Source organism: Sapajus apella, unplaced genomic scaffold (assembly GCF_009761245.1).
Source record: "Sapajus apella isolate SASKATOON/1434 unplaced genomic scaffold, GSC_monkey_1.0 scaffold137, whole genome shotgun sequence".
Lineage (NCBI taxonomy): Eukaryota > Metazoa > Chordata > Mammalia > Primates > Cebidae > Sapajus > Sapajus apella.
This window is the reverse complement of record NW_022437077.1, coordinates 930,899-945,402: the sequence shown is the minus strand read 5'-3', so window position 1 is coordinate 945,402 and position 14,504 is coordinate 930,899. Positions and strand designations below refer to the sequence as shown.

General features: G+C 44.9%; 1 protein-coding gene across 2 annotated transcripts in view; it reads right to left on the bottom strand.

Annotated features, from left to right (window-relative positions):
• ELMO2 (engulfment and cell motility 2) overlaps positions 1–14,504 on the bottom strand; it is a 40,770-nt gene that overhangs the window by 7,801 nt on the left and 18,465 nt on the right. Inside the window, exons 7-15 of one of the 2 annotated variants that reach the window (XM_032263635.1) lie at positions 13,128–13,227; positions 12,012–12,163; positions 8,946–9,024; positions 7,716–7,751; positions 5,781–5,831; positions 1,534–1,656; positions 1,102–1,236; positions 413–517; positions 209–317 (exon numbers count right to left, since the gene is read on the bottom strand). In XM_032263635.1, coding sequence (XP_032119526.1) covers positions 209–317; positions 413–517; positions 1,102–1,236; positions 1,534–1,656; positions 5,781–5,831; positions 7,716–7,751; positions 8,946–9,024; positions 12,012–12,163; positions 13,128–13,227 — 890 coding nt within the window. The remainder of the gene's footprint in view (positions 1–208; positions 318–412; positions 518–1,101; positions 1,237–1,533; positions 1,657–5,780; positions 5,832–7,715; positions 7,752–8,945; positions 9,025–12,011; positions 12,164–13,127; positions 13,228–14,504) is intronic. The other variant, XM_032263636.1, reaches the window with a different exon arrangement.

The following is a 14,504-nucleotide window of genomic DNA, read 5'->3' as shown; positions in this document are numbered from 1 at the left end:
TTGTAGAGACAGGGTCTCACTGTGTTGCCCAGGCTGGTTTTGGACCTCTGGGCTCAAGTGATCCTCCTGCCTTGGCCTCCCAAAGTGCTGAGAGTACAGGTGTGAACCATACTCAACCCCACTGACATCTAACTGTTTATAATTTCAAGTCTCACTGAGCTCTTGATGACAAGGAATGACTGAAGAAGAGGAAGCTGCAGAGACTTACGTAGTTCCCCAACCTGCAGGATTTCACAGAGCATTTTGGTGAGCTCAATGGCACTGCGGCCAAAGGGGCATTCATGTTTGTCTTCCCGGCTGCTGTTCTCCAAGACGATCTGTGGGGGAAAGAGAAAGGGAGGATTAGGGAGATGAGAGAGGAAGGCAGGAAACGTGGCACCAGGACTGAGAAGGCCAGCTCCCCTGCCTTTACCCGGATGTAGGTGTCCTGGTGGACTTTAGCCAAGTATAGCATGTTGTCCAAGGCCAGCATTCCAGGAGGAGTCTGGGTAAAGTCCATGGCTGGATTGATGTGGTTCTAGAGAAATAAAGATACCCAATTTGAGATGCAGTAGTCTCCCAGTGTGCAGGGACCTGAGGGGATGCCCTCTTGCCTCTCCTCTTGATGCTGCTACCACTTAGCACCCACCTCCATCCTAGCTCTTTTCACACCCATCACGAACTGCGAGGTCCTGAGTGCTGGATGGTGGCTGCCTCACCATGCATCCCAGAACCTACCTTGCATGCTGCTGGATGCTAAGGAGGTATGCAAAAAATACTTCTTCCAGTTAACCCCATCCTCAAGCCCTACTCTATCACAAAATATTCACACTAGCTTTGCAAAGAACCCAGCAGTTTAGGTAAGAGGACAGGTCCCCTCTCTACCCATTCTAGCTGACCCCAACCCTGCTACAGATGGATTTGTTTCACAAGGCCAAACTTTGCACGTAAACTCACAGACTCACCATCAACAAAGCAAAGCACGTGTTAAAGCCCCACCAGCTTCCTAACTGTCATCTATTGCAGGGCCACCATGGGGTTGTCAGGGCTCTGTCTGGGTGGGACCACTGACTTCTCATAAGGGGAGAGGGCCTCCCACCGTCTGTGCTCTAAGGTACATACAGTAAATCCCAGCATTTTGTAGTCCTTGGTGTACATGGCTTTGCGTTTTTCGGTCCCACTTCCAGGGACATTGCTAGGGTCAGACTCTGCATCAAATGCAATCCTCCTCAGTTCAAATATGATGTCTCTTTGAGCCTGTTAGGTGAAATAGACAGTCATTAGGTGAATCGGCTAGCCAAGGGAGCAAGGAAAAGAAACAGTGGGTCAGGCTTTTCTGGGCCAAACTCTGGCCCCAATTAATCCCTTAAGAGGCATCATCTCTACCACAGCAGGACAGAAATGGGCTTGGCTCATAGTGCAGATCATGCTAGATTTCCCAGGGTAGATGCAAACTACTACTACAGACAAAGACCAAGCACAGTGCCTGGCACACAGACTAAGGCTGGACTACACCACAGCCATGAGAAAACAGCTGCCCCATTTAGCACCTACCTGGTCATTGGGGTCCATCTTGGTCATCATCCTTTCTTCCAGAAGGTTAAAGGTTAGGACTTGAAGGACATACAGCTGATGGGCCATCTCAGTTTTGATGGGGCGGTTCCCTCGTATCACATGCTAGAAAAAGCACAGGCAGGCAGCAGGGCACTGAACTGATCTCTTTTAATGAAGAGCCACATCCATGCTAAAGAAAAGGAATGTATACTGGGAAGGGAACAGAGCTATCCTCCCATGTACGAGGACTTCATATTCTAGAAGGTGATGGCGCTTGAATGGGCTTGGTTCAGGCAGAGATGACTTACTGCAGGCCTAAAAGGTCCATCCCTTCCTCTGCACTCCCTGGGCAGGGGAAGTAGAGTGAAGGCAGGGGCTATACCCAACCACACCAGACATGGGGGAGGCTACTCCATCAAGGCTATGATATGAAACATTGGCGGCTGGACCTTCCTCCAATTGGGCACGTCACAGTCCTACTAAAGTCGAAACAATAGATGGTGCGCATGGAGGCAGAGTTGTTTTTCCCTTAGAAAAAGGAAATGTTTTGGATGGCTTCACCCAGCAGAGAGGCTTTGGGAAAGGCCATTTTCTTTCAATGATACCGAGATAGACACAAAGGAGGAACAGCTCACTCTCCCACCAGCTCCCTCCCACGGCCCTCTCCTTCCTCTCTCTCACTTGTCCTCTCCTCTCCTATCACTGTGTCCCTGCTCCCTGTGCCACCCACACCATGTCCCTCTCCCTCCCGACTCTCCCTCCCCACTGTCTCTGTGTTGGTTCATCGCCTCCTCCTTTGTCCCTCTGATGCCCAGTAGGTCCCCTCATCCTGTCTCATGTTCTGTCTCTTTCTCTTGCATGCTGTGTCTCCGTCTGTCCTAGCTGATCCACCCTTGATGATGTTCTTGTCTCTCACTATCCTGTTCTCCCTCCCACAATATCCTGCCTCTCTTCTTGCTCCCTTGTATTTTTCACTCCCTGTCTCACCCACCATCATGAATCCTGTCCCTCTTGGTTCTTTCTTGCCCAAATGAGACTCTCGCCCCATTTCCCACATGCACCACCACTGTGTCCTTCAATTTCTCTACTCAGTAGCTCTGTGTCCCTAGGGTTGTGCTGTCCAGTATACAGCCACTAGCCATATGCGGCTATTTGCATTTAAATCCGTTACAATGAATTTAAGTTGAAAATTTGGTTCCTTAGTTGCATCAGCCACATTTTAAGTGCTCAGTAGTCACCGTGGCTAGTGGCTGCAGCAATGCAGATAAGGAACACTTCCATTAACAGAGAGTTCTACTGAAGAGCAATGCTCCAGAGTGCTCTGACTCTAGATAGGTCTCTGACTCAGTATCTTTTTAAAGCTCCCTCTAACTTTAGATCAGGTCTCCCCAGAGCTTGTTCTGGCTCTAGACCAATCTCTTTAGACCTGTGCGGTCCAGGTAGCCACCAGGCCCATGAAATGTGGTTAGGCCAAACTAAGAGGTGCTGTGAGTCTAAATGCACATTGGATCTTGAAGCCTTAGTAGGAAAAAGAAAATGTAAAATGTCTTATTAATAGAATTTCATATTTATTACTTGTTGGAAAATGGTAATGTTTTGGATGTCGTGTGTTCAATAAAATACATCGCTGAACTTAATTTCCCTACTCCTTTTTCATGCTGCTACTAGAATGTTTAAAAGCGTGTGCATGGTTTGGTTCTATGTCCGCTGGACGGCCCTGCTCTCCTCCTCCCCTGCTGTGTGACTCGTGCTCTCTCCTTGTTCTCTTCCTCTCTCCAGATCTACACTTCCTAATACAGCAGCCACAGGCCACACATGGATATTTAAGTTAAAAATGAAATTAAAATTACAAATTAGATCCTCAGCCACAACAGATTCATTAAAAGTGCCACACATGACTAGTGGCCACCATTGTGGACAGCACTTCCATAGCATGTGCTAACGTGCTGGAGCTCGGCCTCTGCCTGCACCCCTCCCTCCCTCTGAATCGGTGACCATGTCCAGTCCTTTAGCTCCCGCCCAGTCACAGGCATGCCCTCTGACTCTCAAGCATGAGACTGTTCTTCTTATCTTGGTCTCACTGCTTCTTTCATCTCTCCAGTCTTACTTTCTTGTTCTCTGCTCTGTGCCCCCACCCCATAACTTCCCTTCCTTCCCACTCCCCCCAGTCTCTCTCATGGTCCAGGGCTCCTCCCTGCCATTGCCACTTCTTTTCCCCTCCACAGCTCTTCCTCTGCCTCACTCTGAGGCTTTTCTTCTCTACTGTTCCCTCTCTCTACATCCCTGATTTCTCCCTGTCTATCCTATTCCTCTCTCCTCATTTTCCTCCCTAATCTATAAAACAGCTTTGAATAGAGGTGGAAGTTAGTGTGATCCCGGTTTTCATTCACTTTAATCCTCTTTCTCAAACTTAAGAAACATCAGGGCAGGAAGGTAATTAATTATGCTAGCATCAGTGGCTTAAAGAAGTACAGCTCCAGTGTGATGAGTGACAGTTTGAGGTTTTACCTGAAGTCTCACTTGACTTGTCTAGTCTCTCAGGGCCTTAACTCTCTGGCTTGATTCAGTGAAATCTCTGGACTTCAGTGACCATGCATTAGCCATTTCCTGCCAGACCACTTAAGTCCTGAGTCCTGATGCTGAACTGCCTTCTACAGTGGAATCTTCACATGTTCACAAGGTTTGTCCAGAAATGAGCTGAACTTCTAACCTGATTAAAGTAAATAGTAAGTCTCAATTAAATTTCGCTCAGAAGGGCACTGTCATCCCCACACATGCAGAAGGGGGTGACCAGGACAGCTGCTCAGGAGTGGAGACAGGAATGAGTGGGAACCTGTGTACTCCTGTCACTTGTGGGCCTGGGGCCCCTCCTGCCAGGCTGGGAGCTTGGTGTGACCAAGAAAGCAGCCAGCAGGGAGAATCTGGTTCTCCAAGGTGAAGCCTGGCAGACTCTGCATGTTTAGAGCAGCTGACTGCTCAGCTTCACAAGTGCTCAGAGCTCACTTCTTCAATCCTATCACCTCTGCATCCTGTTCTGCCAATACGAGCAGAGTGCTTACTGAGTGCCAGACACCCTGCTAAGCATGGTATATACATTAGCTCACTTAGTCCTCATATCCAGATGAGTCAATTGAAGTCCAGAGAAGTTAGGTGAATTGCTCAAGGTCAAAGATTGGAAAATGGCAGAAGGGGCTCGCTGACTCCAAAGTCCATGTTTAGCTTAAGTCTTACACTTGACTTCTAATTTTTCATGTTATTCCCTTCATTGTGGTCTTCCAGGTTTCCCTTGTTTCTGACAATTGATAAAGCTGCCTACTTTCCATTCAGATCCTTGTCTCTCCTCCTCCACTCCCACCAGCCCCACCTCTCAACATAGGCCTACTCCACCCCACAGGCGGTACAGGGATTTATACCTCTTCCCTGACAACTCCTGCTCTGCTCTCCTCCCTCAGGCACCCCTCAGCAAACACATCTTTCATGTGCTCTTTCTAAAATGCAAATCTGGTTATTTCACCAACTTAATTAAATGCTCTCAGCTGTCCTTAGGAATAAGACTAAGGCCTTTCTTGATCTGGTCCTCACTACGTCTCCTGCTTCCTCACACATTTGCTCCTTGCCCTGTGCCTAATCACATACTCCTTCTGAGTTCCAGCCACCTTCTGGCTGAAATTCCTATTATTCCTGGTCTGCCTACTCATCTTCCAAGGCTCACCTGAAGACATTCCTCTAAAGGTTTCCGGAAACACTCTCCTTCAAAGCAGAACTCACTGCTCCTCCTCCATCCTCTCCCAGACCACAAGCCTGGATCACACCACGCTATGACCACTAGTCTTTCCTACCGAGCAAGAAGGCCTTTGAGAGCAAATATACTTGCTTACTTATTTCTGTCAGTGCCCTACACAGTACAGGTTTTTAATTAGTGTTAGCTGGATGAATTACTGTCCCCTTTTGTGCCTATTTTAACATATTCCCTCTGGATAAGAATTCTAGAGTTGCAGGGCAACAAACAGTAGAGCTGGCCTTGGTCCCTCCCTGGAGGCACTGCAACTGCCGGTGAGACGGCCGTCTAGAGGCCACTCTGCTCACAGAGGATCACGGGAAAAAGCTCTTCAGCTCGAGGTATTTACCTATTGATAAGGTTCCTCTGTGTGTCCTCCTCACTCATTAATAATTTCAGTAATAATATAACAAGAACAGTAATAATTGCTATTAATAGTAACAAAATACAGCATGTTCTGGGAACTCACATTCAGGATTATAGACCGGAGATGCTTCTGTGCAAATGCATTGGCCATATCCTATGGAGGAAAATAAGCAAATATTAGGCAAGGTGGCAGGCACACATCTGTTACTACTATGGAGAGGACGGTGATGTCTTAATTCTGGGCCTTTTTCAATCTTTTAAATTTTTTTCCTCCCAAATGAAAAGTGGGTAAATGAACGACTATCCACTGACCATCCAATGTATTTTACACTCTGAAACGTTCCCTATTTTTGTCAGTGCAAATTAATTCAAATAGGATTTCCCTTCCTAATGGCACAATCAACTGCACTGTCTTCATAGAGAGATATGGACTGCTTGAAGATGAGACGCTTGTGTCACAAGGACATTGCACGTGGACACAGAGCAACGTGATGGTTTCCAAGCCACACGCATCATGCCAGGCAGACCCCACCGCTAAGGCTGGAAGGAACTCTAATGAAGCACTAACTCCAAATAAGAAAAGGCTTTGGCCCAGCAACCCTCCTCCCACCCTACAGCAGACGGACTGGGGCGTGGACGTTCCACAGCAGTAAGTAGTCTAGGATTCAGTTCTAACTGGCTTAGAGAATGATGGGTTGGGTGCTTTGGGTAATTTTTAATAACAGGCTCAGCTTTTTAATAATATTTGATCCAGATTTTGGCAGTTATGCTTTATTTATTTAGCATACCCAGGAAATAAAGTATCCTACATAAATTAATCTTCCAGGGAGCAAAGCTTTAAGGGTTCTCTCAGAACCATTATTTTGACCATTCTTATGCAAATCTTTTAGATATATACATTTTGTTATTTCTAAAGTGAGTACAGTGATTATAATTTAATCACTGCTAAGGAGTCAACTTCATCAAAAAGAACATCAGTGATTATTCTGTCTTGTGACACTGTGATACCCTGAGGAGCTATTGAGATGTGAAGCTATTTTCCCATAAACAAAATGGTTCCAGATTACAATGGCTTTAATTTTTCTGACAGCTTTTCATAATTCTTCTGTCTCTTCCTTCCAATAGTCGGCCGTCACTTCTTACTAATGTTAATTACTATGACTTCATTTTCTAAACTGCTGCCTTCATTTAATTTTATAGAGAATCCTAAATCAATGGGCCTGAGGGAGCTGTCACACCTCTCCTGTGGAATAATATCTGTGAGCTCTGTCATTTTCCTCAGAGCTGAAAGACACCCCTCTCTCACTTCTGGATTTCTAGCCATATTCCAAATGGAACATTAAATTTTACTTTGTGTTCACTGAATACATACTGGTTGGCAGAGGATAATGGCCTAGAAACTTCTATGGTAACTATGGGAGGACACCTGAGATTAAATCTTGCTGTGGACAACTCACAAAATGGGTAAACTGACAGTGGTCTGAAGCTAGAATATAAAGGTCTTAGGCCAAAAGCTTCTCTGTGGTGTCAGGGGGAGGCACTTATCCTCTTTCATCTTGTCGAAAAGCTGACCTCTCTAAAGCTTCCTATAATTAAAAAATGAGCAACCAAATACCCTTTTGTTGACTGTCAAAACTTTTTCAGATTCCTATGTAGTAAGTGTCCAAAAAGGGCATGGAATATGTTTTCTTTTCTGCTCAAGCAAGTAAGAAGTGACGTATCCATGGTATTGCCTAGATCAAAGTCACAAGCTGTTTCTGAGTCTGATCTTCCCTAGTTGAACCACAGACCCATGCAAAGGCAAGGGACAAAGGAAAGCTGGGGCCACACTCCCTGGGGCAGGTACCCCTTAATCCTTTCTGTGACTTTAATCTGCAGTACTTCCCTAAGTGTCCCGACAAAGGAGATTCACAGCACACAAACTTTCCCTGGGTGTTGGCATGCCCTGAATATCTAGATCAGACCATGAGATTCTTGCCCAGCTTTGACTTCCCCACCTGGAAGAGCCGAGGCCCTTTCACATGGCAGTGCTACTTACAGTGACAGGCAGGTCTAGAGGATTAAGGTGCTTGTCCTGCCGGCAGAAAGCAAAAGCACAGAGAGAAGCAGATGGAATGAGCTTTCAGCTTACATTCAAACAAGGACTGGGAAGATTAACAGAGCCAAGCCATCCAAGAAAGACAAGGACAGACAGAACCACAGATGCTTCTGGTCTTCCCTCTAGAAACTACCAAGAGCTGAGTACATACATCATCCTACTTGGATTTCATCCTACTGAGCCCATGAGATTGTCAGAGAACTAAAACATCTTACTTTTAACACCACTTGGGCTTTTCTCAGAGAAATCTAGAATGTTAATGGTGGAAGGGCTGTCAGAGATCATTTAAACTGGCCCTTTCATTTTACAGAAGAGAAACTGAGACCCAGAGAGGTTACAAACACTTGCCCAGCCAGCAAGAGAGAGAGTACTTAGTCCCCGGCCCCTTGGCTCTCAGGTCAGTGCTTGTTCCACCCCCCAGCTGATTCTTAGTTTCCTCATTTGTGAAGCAGGGATATTGTTTCTCCTCAGACATCCTTGTGAGGTAAACAAGGCAGATGTTGTTGCTCCCACGTGACAGGTGAGGAAACTAAGGTTCACAAAGGCAGAGCTATTTGCATAATGTCACACAGTTAATGAACAGGGGAAGGAAGATGTTTAGCATCTGCATCAGAGAACCTTTAAACATAAAACTTAGTGCAAAATCCCTTTCATATAGGACTCCTTGGACTCATGGTACCAACAGGGTCTCCTCTTCCTTATTCTTGATCCTCCAACCCAAGAGTTGGCAAACTATGACCATATTGGGCTTGTTGCCTGTTTTTGTAAATAAAGTTTTATTGGAAGACAGCCATACTCATTCATTTACCTATTGTCTGAGGCTGCTTTTGGCTATCATGGCTAGGTTGAGTAGCTATCATGGCAAGGTTGAGTAGCTATCACATAGACGACATGGCCTATAAAGTCAAACATATTTGTTCTCTGGCCCTTTGGAGGAAAAAGTTTGAAGGGCCTTGCTCTCATCCAAGACCCAGCTGGTTTCCCCTCATAGTTCTTCCCTGTGTCTTCCTTAGCAAAGCTGCTCTTCTGGGCATTGGACCAGCAGGCCAGGAGGAAGGACTCTTGGGAAAATGGCTGAGTTTGTGCTCTCTGCACAGCAAAGAGTACGTGGGGTGAGAATTCTTCTTTCAGAAGAGCCCAGATGAAAAATGTGAAAAGGCAGCCACAGACCTGTCGCTTGTCCTCAGGAGCCTTCAGAAAAAGTGCGTTAATCAGTGCAATGGCGTAGGTCTGAATCTCCTGGTTGGAGCTGTGTCAGTGGAGAAAGAAGGCAGAAGGAGATTAGAAGACTGAACAGCAAGACGATGCTTAGAGGTGGTTTAAAACAATTACTCACAGATTATACACAATTAATGATCTGGAGCTAAGTCTCAAAAGCATTCAAAGTGGGCATGCTCTTGACCTAGCAATTTCACTAATAGGAATTTATCCTAAGACACTAATCAGAGAGCTATGAAAGATTTACTGACAAGGCGTTTCACTAAAGTACTACTTAAAAAAGAATGGAAAGTAATCCAAATGATCACATTAGCCAATTATTTATATAAATGAGAATCTTAAATAGTTATTAAAACTCACGTTTTAGGGTAAAGATTCTTTTTTTTTTTTTTTGAGATGGAGTTTCACTTTTGTTGCCCAGCTGAAGTGCAATGGCACGATCTCAGCTCAATGCAACCTCCACCTCCTGGGTTCCAGTGATTCTCCTGCCTCAGCCTCCTGAGAAGCTGGAATTACAGCCCACCACCATACTCAGCTAATTTTTGTATTTTCTGTAGAGCCAGAGTTTCACCATGTTGGCCAGGCTGATCACGAACTGCTGATCTCAGGTGATCCGCCTGCCTTGGCCTCCCAAAGTGCTGGGATTACAGGCGTGAGCCACTGCACCTGGCCTAGGGTAAAGATTCTTAACCTGGGATTCAGGGATGGGCTTAGAGTATCTGTGAACCCAAGGAATGATACAGAAACTATTCTACGTAGTTTGTTGACTAAGTGACCATTTTTCCAAACTGATGGGAGTATGCTTGTTACCAGATCTTCAAAGGTGTCTAGGTTGCAAAAAAGACTTAGAACTACCCTTTTAGAAAAACCTTTGACAGGGAGAAATGTTCAAGATATATTATTCAGTTAAAAAAAACAAGGTACACAGTGTATATAATGAGATCCCAATTTTGTTAAAAATATACATAGAAAAAAATATTGAAGGGACATTCAATTTAATGTTTAACAGTGGGTATGTCTGGAGGTGAGATAATGGGCAAATAATTTACTTTTTGGGTTTTTCTGTATTTTTAAAGTCTTTGACTATAAACGTATTTTATTATGAACAAACAAAATAACTACAATCATGCTCTGGAATCTTACAATCCTGGTCCTTGACATCTCCACTTGCCATGTTTTGGGTGCATTCTGTGGCTCTCTTTCCAGAGGGGCTGATGGGCTTCCTGGTTAGTCACAGGTACCAGGGAGTCTAACAGAGGGCACTAAGTGTCCCTCAGCCCAAATAGGAAAGCACATAAGTTCTGGTGATAGCTGTGCACTGAAAGTATTCATGATTGGCCCCTAAGAAATGCCATGTTCCCCTATCATCCCTAGGGAGGCAACTGGGGCCACTCCGAATTCAGAGACAAAAAAAAGGGAAGTAGACGTGAGGGTACGGGAAAATCAGAAATCTCTATCTGGAGTTTATTATGTCCCTCTCAACTTAATCAACCTTGGTGACTCACTGGGCATGAAAGCTGAGACTAGACCATGCATGGTGGCTCACACCTGTAGTCCCAGCTACTTAGGAGGCTGGGGTGGGAGGACTGCTTGAGTTCAACAGTTTGAGACCAGCCTGGACAACACAGTGAGACCCTCTCTCTACAAAAATAGTAATAATAAAAAAAAAACTAGCCAGGTGTGGTGGAGTATGCCTGTGATTCCAGCTACTCAGGAGGCTGAGATGGGAAGGATTGCTTGAGCCTGCAGTGAGCTATGATCATGCCACTGCACTCCAGCCTGGGTGACAGAGTGAGACCCTGTCTTAAACAAAAAAGAAGAGAAGAAATGAAAAGAAAAGGGGGAGGGGAAGGGGGTGGGGAAGGAGAAGAGAAAGGGAAAAGAAAAGAAAGCTGAGGTTGAAAAGTCCTTAAAAGTGACAAGGAGAAATCAGAGCTGCAAAGAAATCATTGTGCTTTCTTTTTGCCTGGATTAGTAGGGAAAAACAAGTTGGTAGCATAGCTGAGTGAAGACAAGGCCATTATAAGCACCCAAATCTGGGAGCTATGACTTCCCAACTAGTGGGAGATTCTGACAACATTCTGACAATGTCCAAAAAGACAGAAGTGAGGCAGAGTCAGAAGAGAATCAACAGGAGTGCCACCCGTGTTTTGCAGAGTCCAGCTTCTTTACATTGTGTAGGTTGGTTGGAAGTGAAGTAAAAACAATGGAGACGGGTTGTCATATGGTTTTATTATCAGGTAAAATGTTTTAGGATGTGATAAGAGTCTTAACAAGCAAAAGCAAAAAAGCCCGTGAAAATACTGAATACCTAACCCATGCTGGCCACTATGCTAGACCTTTTTAAAATCTCCTTTGATCCTCACAGTGTGTGAGGTGAAGATGATTAACCTAGTCTAGACAGGAAGAAACTGAGGCCAGAAGAGACTAGGTTACTTGCTAATGTCAGAGACCTGGTATGCAGCAGAGCCTGGATTTGAACTGATATTCCAAACTCATGCCTGGTGTGATACTTCTTATAGTCACCCACAGTGCATCATCAGTTCAGTAAGTGTTCATTCAACAAGTACTAATTGAGCCTCTACTTAAATCAAAACAGGGGATATGACAATGATTGGTTTCAGGTTCCAGGGGGCTCTATGTTCAAAATGGGCAACAGATAATAAACACAATATTTTACATAACTATCATAGGTAGAAACAGAGACTACTGGGCCCATATGGGAGAAAGCATCTAATTTTGTCTAGTACCAGGGTAGTATGGGAAGACTGGGAAAATCTTCATTTTAACCTAAAGGGCAGAGAGAGTTACAGAGGATTTTAGGCAGGAACATGACATGATCAGGTCTGAATGATGGGAGAAATTCTGGCAGGAATGTGGAAGCGGTGATGAATGAATGAACAAGCCAACCAGCAGCTTGGAATATAAGCAAAGCAGAGGAGGATTAGGAGACTTAAAATAAGAGGAGAGAAGAGGACAGACAAGTGAAGGGAGGGAGGTGTAGGGTCTTTTACTCACACCTGGAGGTGTGAGATGAGCTGTCCCACGGTGATTTCCTCAGCTATCTTCTGGTACAGACTCTGGCTGTTTAAGACCATGCTCTCCAGTATGGCCAGGGACCGCTGAAGGATTGACACATCCACCATGGGCTGACTCACATACCCTGCAATCTAGACCCAGAGATGGCACATCAAATTGAGAAGTTCTGGGAGCAAGAAAGATAGAAGTTTAGCATCTAATGATAGCCCTTGAAGCTCTTTCTGCTTCACATCTGGGCAGTTGTTGCTAGCTGGATAGAGGTATCTGGTTTGTGGTTACCCTGGCCAATGTGCCAGGGATTCCCTTGGCATGGATGTCTCAATCTCGGATTATAATATCCACTTAATCATGTTTCCTCAAAATCTAAAATCTTAATTCTTGTTATCAAAATAAGAGTTCCAGCATGAGAAAGTGGCGTATAAAAAAACAAAGGATTTTACTCGAATCCTTCTTCTCAATCCCCATGATAGTATCCTTGACACATTTCACTTTTGTCCAGTGTTGGGGAGTCTCAATGTCCTAAGCCAATATTAGGTGAAGTTCTAGGGCAGCAGATGTAATATTATTCATTGGTTTTAGGTCAGTTTTCTGAATTGACACTGGCCCTTTGTGTAAAAGAGAGGGTAAAACCAGCAGTACCCTCTCCTACCCACTGAGCTTAGTATGAATCCAAACAGGCTATCTTGCAGATTTGTAAACAGAAGGCAGATTTGCAAATGAAATGCACATTTTTTGTTTTGTTTTGTTTTGTTTTTTTATCCAAAGAGAAGGGAGAGCTCAGGAAGTCGGTCAAAAGCCTCAGGGATAGTACTGGTTGACTGGCTGGCTTTATCCCCAGTCTCCTTGACAATCTAATTCTACTTTGATCATATTTAGTTCTGATGGTCCAGTTCCATCTCAGTGCAGGCCCTGAGAGTATAACAAAATGCAAATCTTTCAGAAGCCACAGAAGACCAGAGCTTGAGGATGAAAAATCTGGCCCCAGGGAATATAAAGCTGATCTCACCAGAATGGCTACATTGCCTGTATCTCCCCTTAAACCCTGTGAACCGGCAGCTGAGGGAGGAGAAAAAGACAGAATGTTGGAGGCCTCACCTGCTTAATAAAGGTGATTGAAACCATGTCCCAGGAGACAATGCCATGGTCCATGAGCTCTAGGAAGGCAGTCAGGGTGAATGCCAGCATCTCACTGTAGCTGAGACACGTGCAACACACACACAAAATAGACAAAGATTCAGATTGGGAAACACAGGTGTGAGGGCAGCCACAAAAAAAAATGAATTTTAACACCCTCATGGGAAATCAGTCGGTGCAACTGTAAGTGCCTGTATGCACACCTAGCCAGATGTAGAGCAGATTCAGCCCAGGTATCTATCATTGCAAAAAAAAAAAAAATGCTGCTGGGTTATTAGGCCTTCCTTCTCCATAGGCTTCATCCTAGGGACACAGAATCACTTATCTATTTCCCAGTGCCAAAGATGACATCGGACCTCTGTCAAACTCCAACGCCTGTCAGGGGAACCTAAGGAAGTGAAGGGCCATGTTAACCTTTAGGCCAAGAGGCAGCAGAGGGCAGGGGATGGGTTCAGTTCCTGTCCACCTTACTAACCAAGCAAATATTATCTTTTCAAAATTCAATTTATTCCTCTTTAAAATTGAGTTAGTCTCACAGCGTTAACCTCACAGGGTTGCGGAGAGGGCAAGATGATGATGTATACAAAGCTCTTATTCTAGTGCTGGTAGAGAATAAGGATTAAAATGTTTTCTCTTTTTTGTCTCCTGCTTATACATTTAATCCTTTATATATCTGTACAGTGCTCTAAAATTAACAGACAATATTCCTATTTACAAAGCATGTTCAGACACATTCTTATTAACAATACTTCTCACACTAATACTGCAAGGTAGGTATTATCATCCTCAGGCTAAAGAGAGGGAAACTAAGGCTCCTCTAACCTTGAGCTCTCGGGAAACTAGAACTATGTCAGTGCTGACGGCAACTGAAGGCTTCAGGACTTCAGTACAGCTGGATGATCCAAGACGTACAACAAATATCTATCATTAGTAGATTTGGCTGAAAGTTTCAATAGTTGACCAATGGGCTGAGATTTCTGACTCCCTCCTCAGCAACCTAGGCACCAAGCACCTGTTTATTGACTGCTGCCCACAAGGCATCACTACCCACCACATGCCTGTCAACTCTGGGGTATGGTGAAGATGCTTGTGGGTATCACAAAGTTCTGGTCTCCTCCTCCCTATGCAAAAGTGTGGCAGGGAGATGGCAAACGGGTAGGTTGTAACCTGTGGTAAACACAAGGGAAGGCCTATGTGTGTGGGGGGGGGGGGGGGGTGGGAGGTGAATGGAGAGGGAGGGAGGCTGATTACAAACAGATAGACACCTGGGAGATACTGGACCATCTGCTCACTAACGCACATCAGACCAAGCATTTCCAGCAATTAACACGTCTGTCA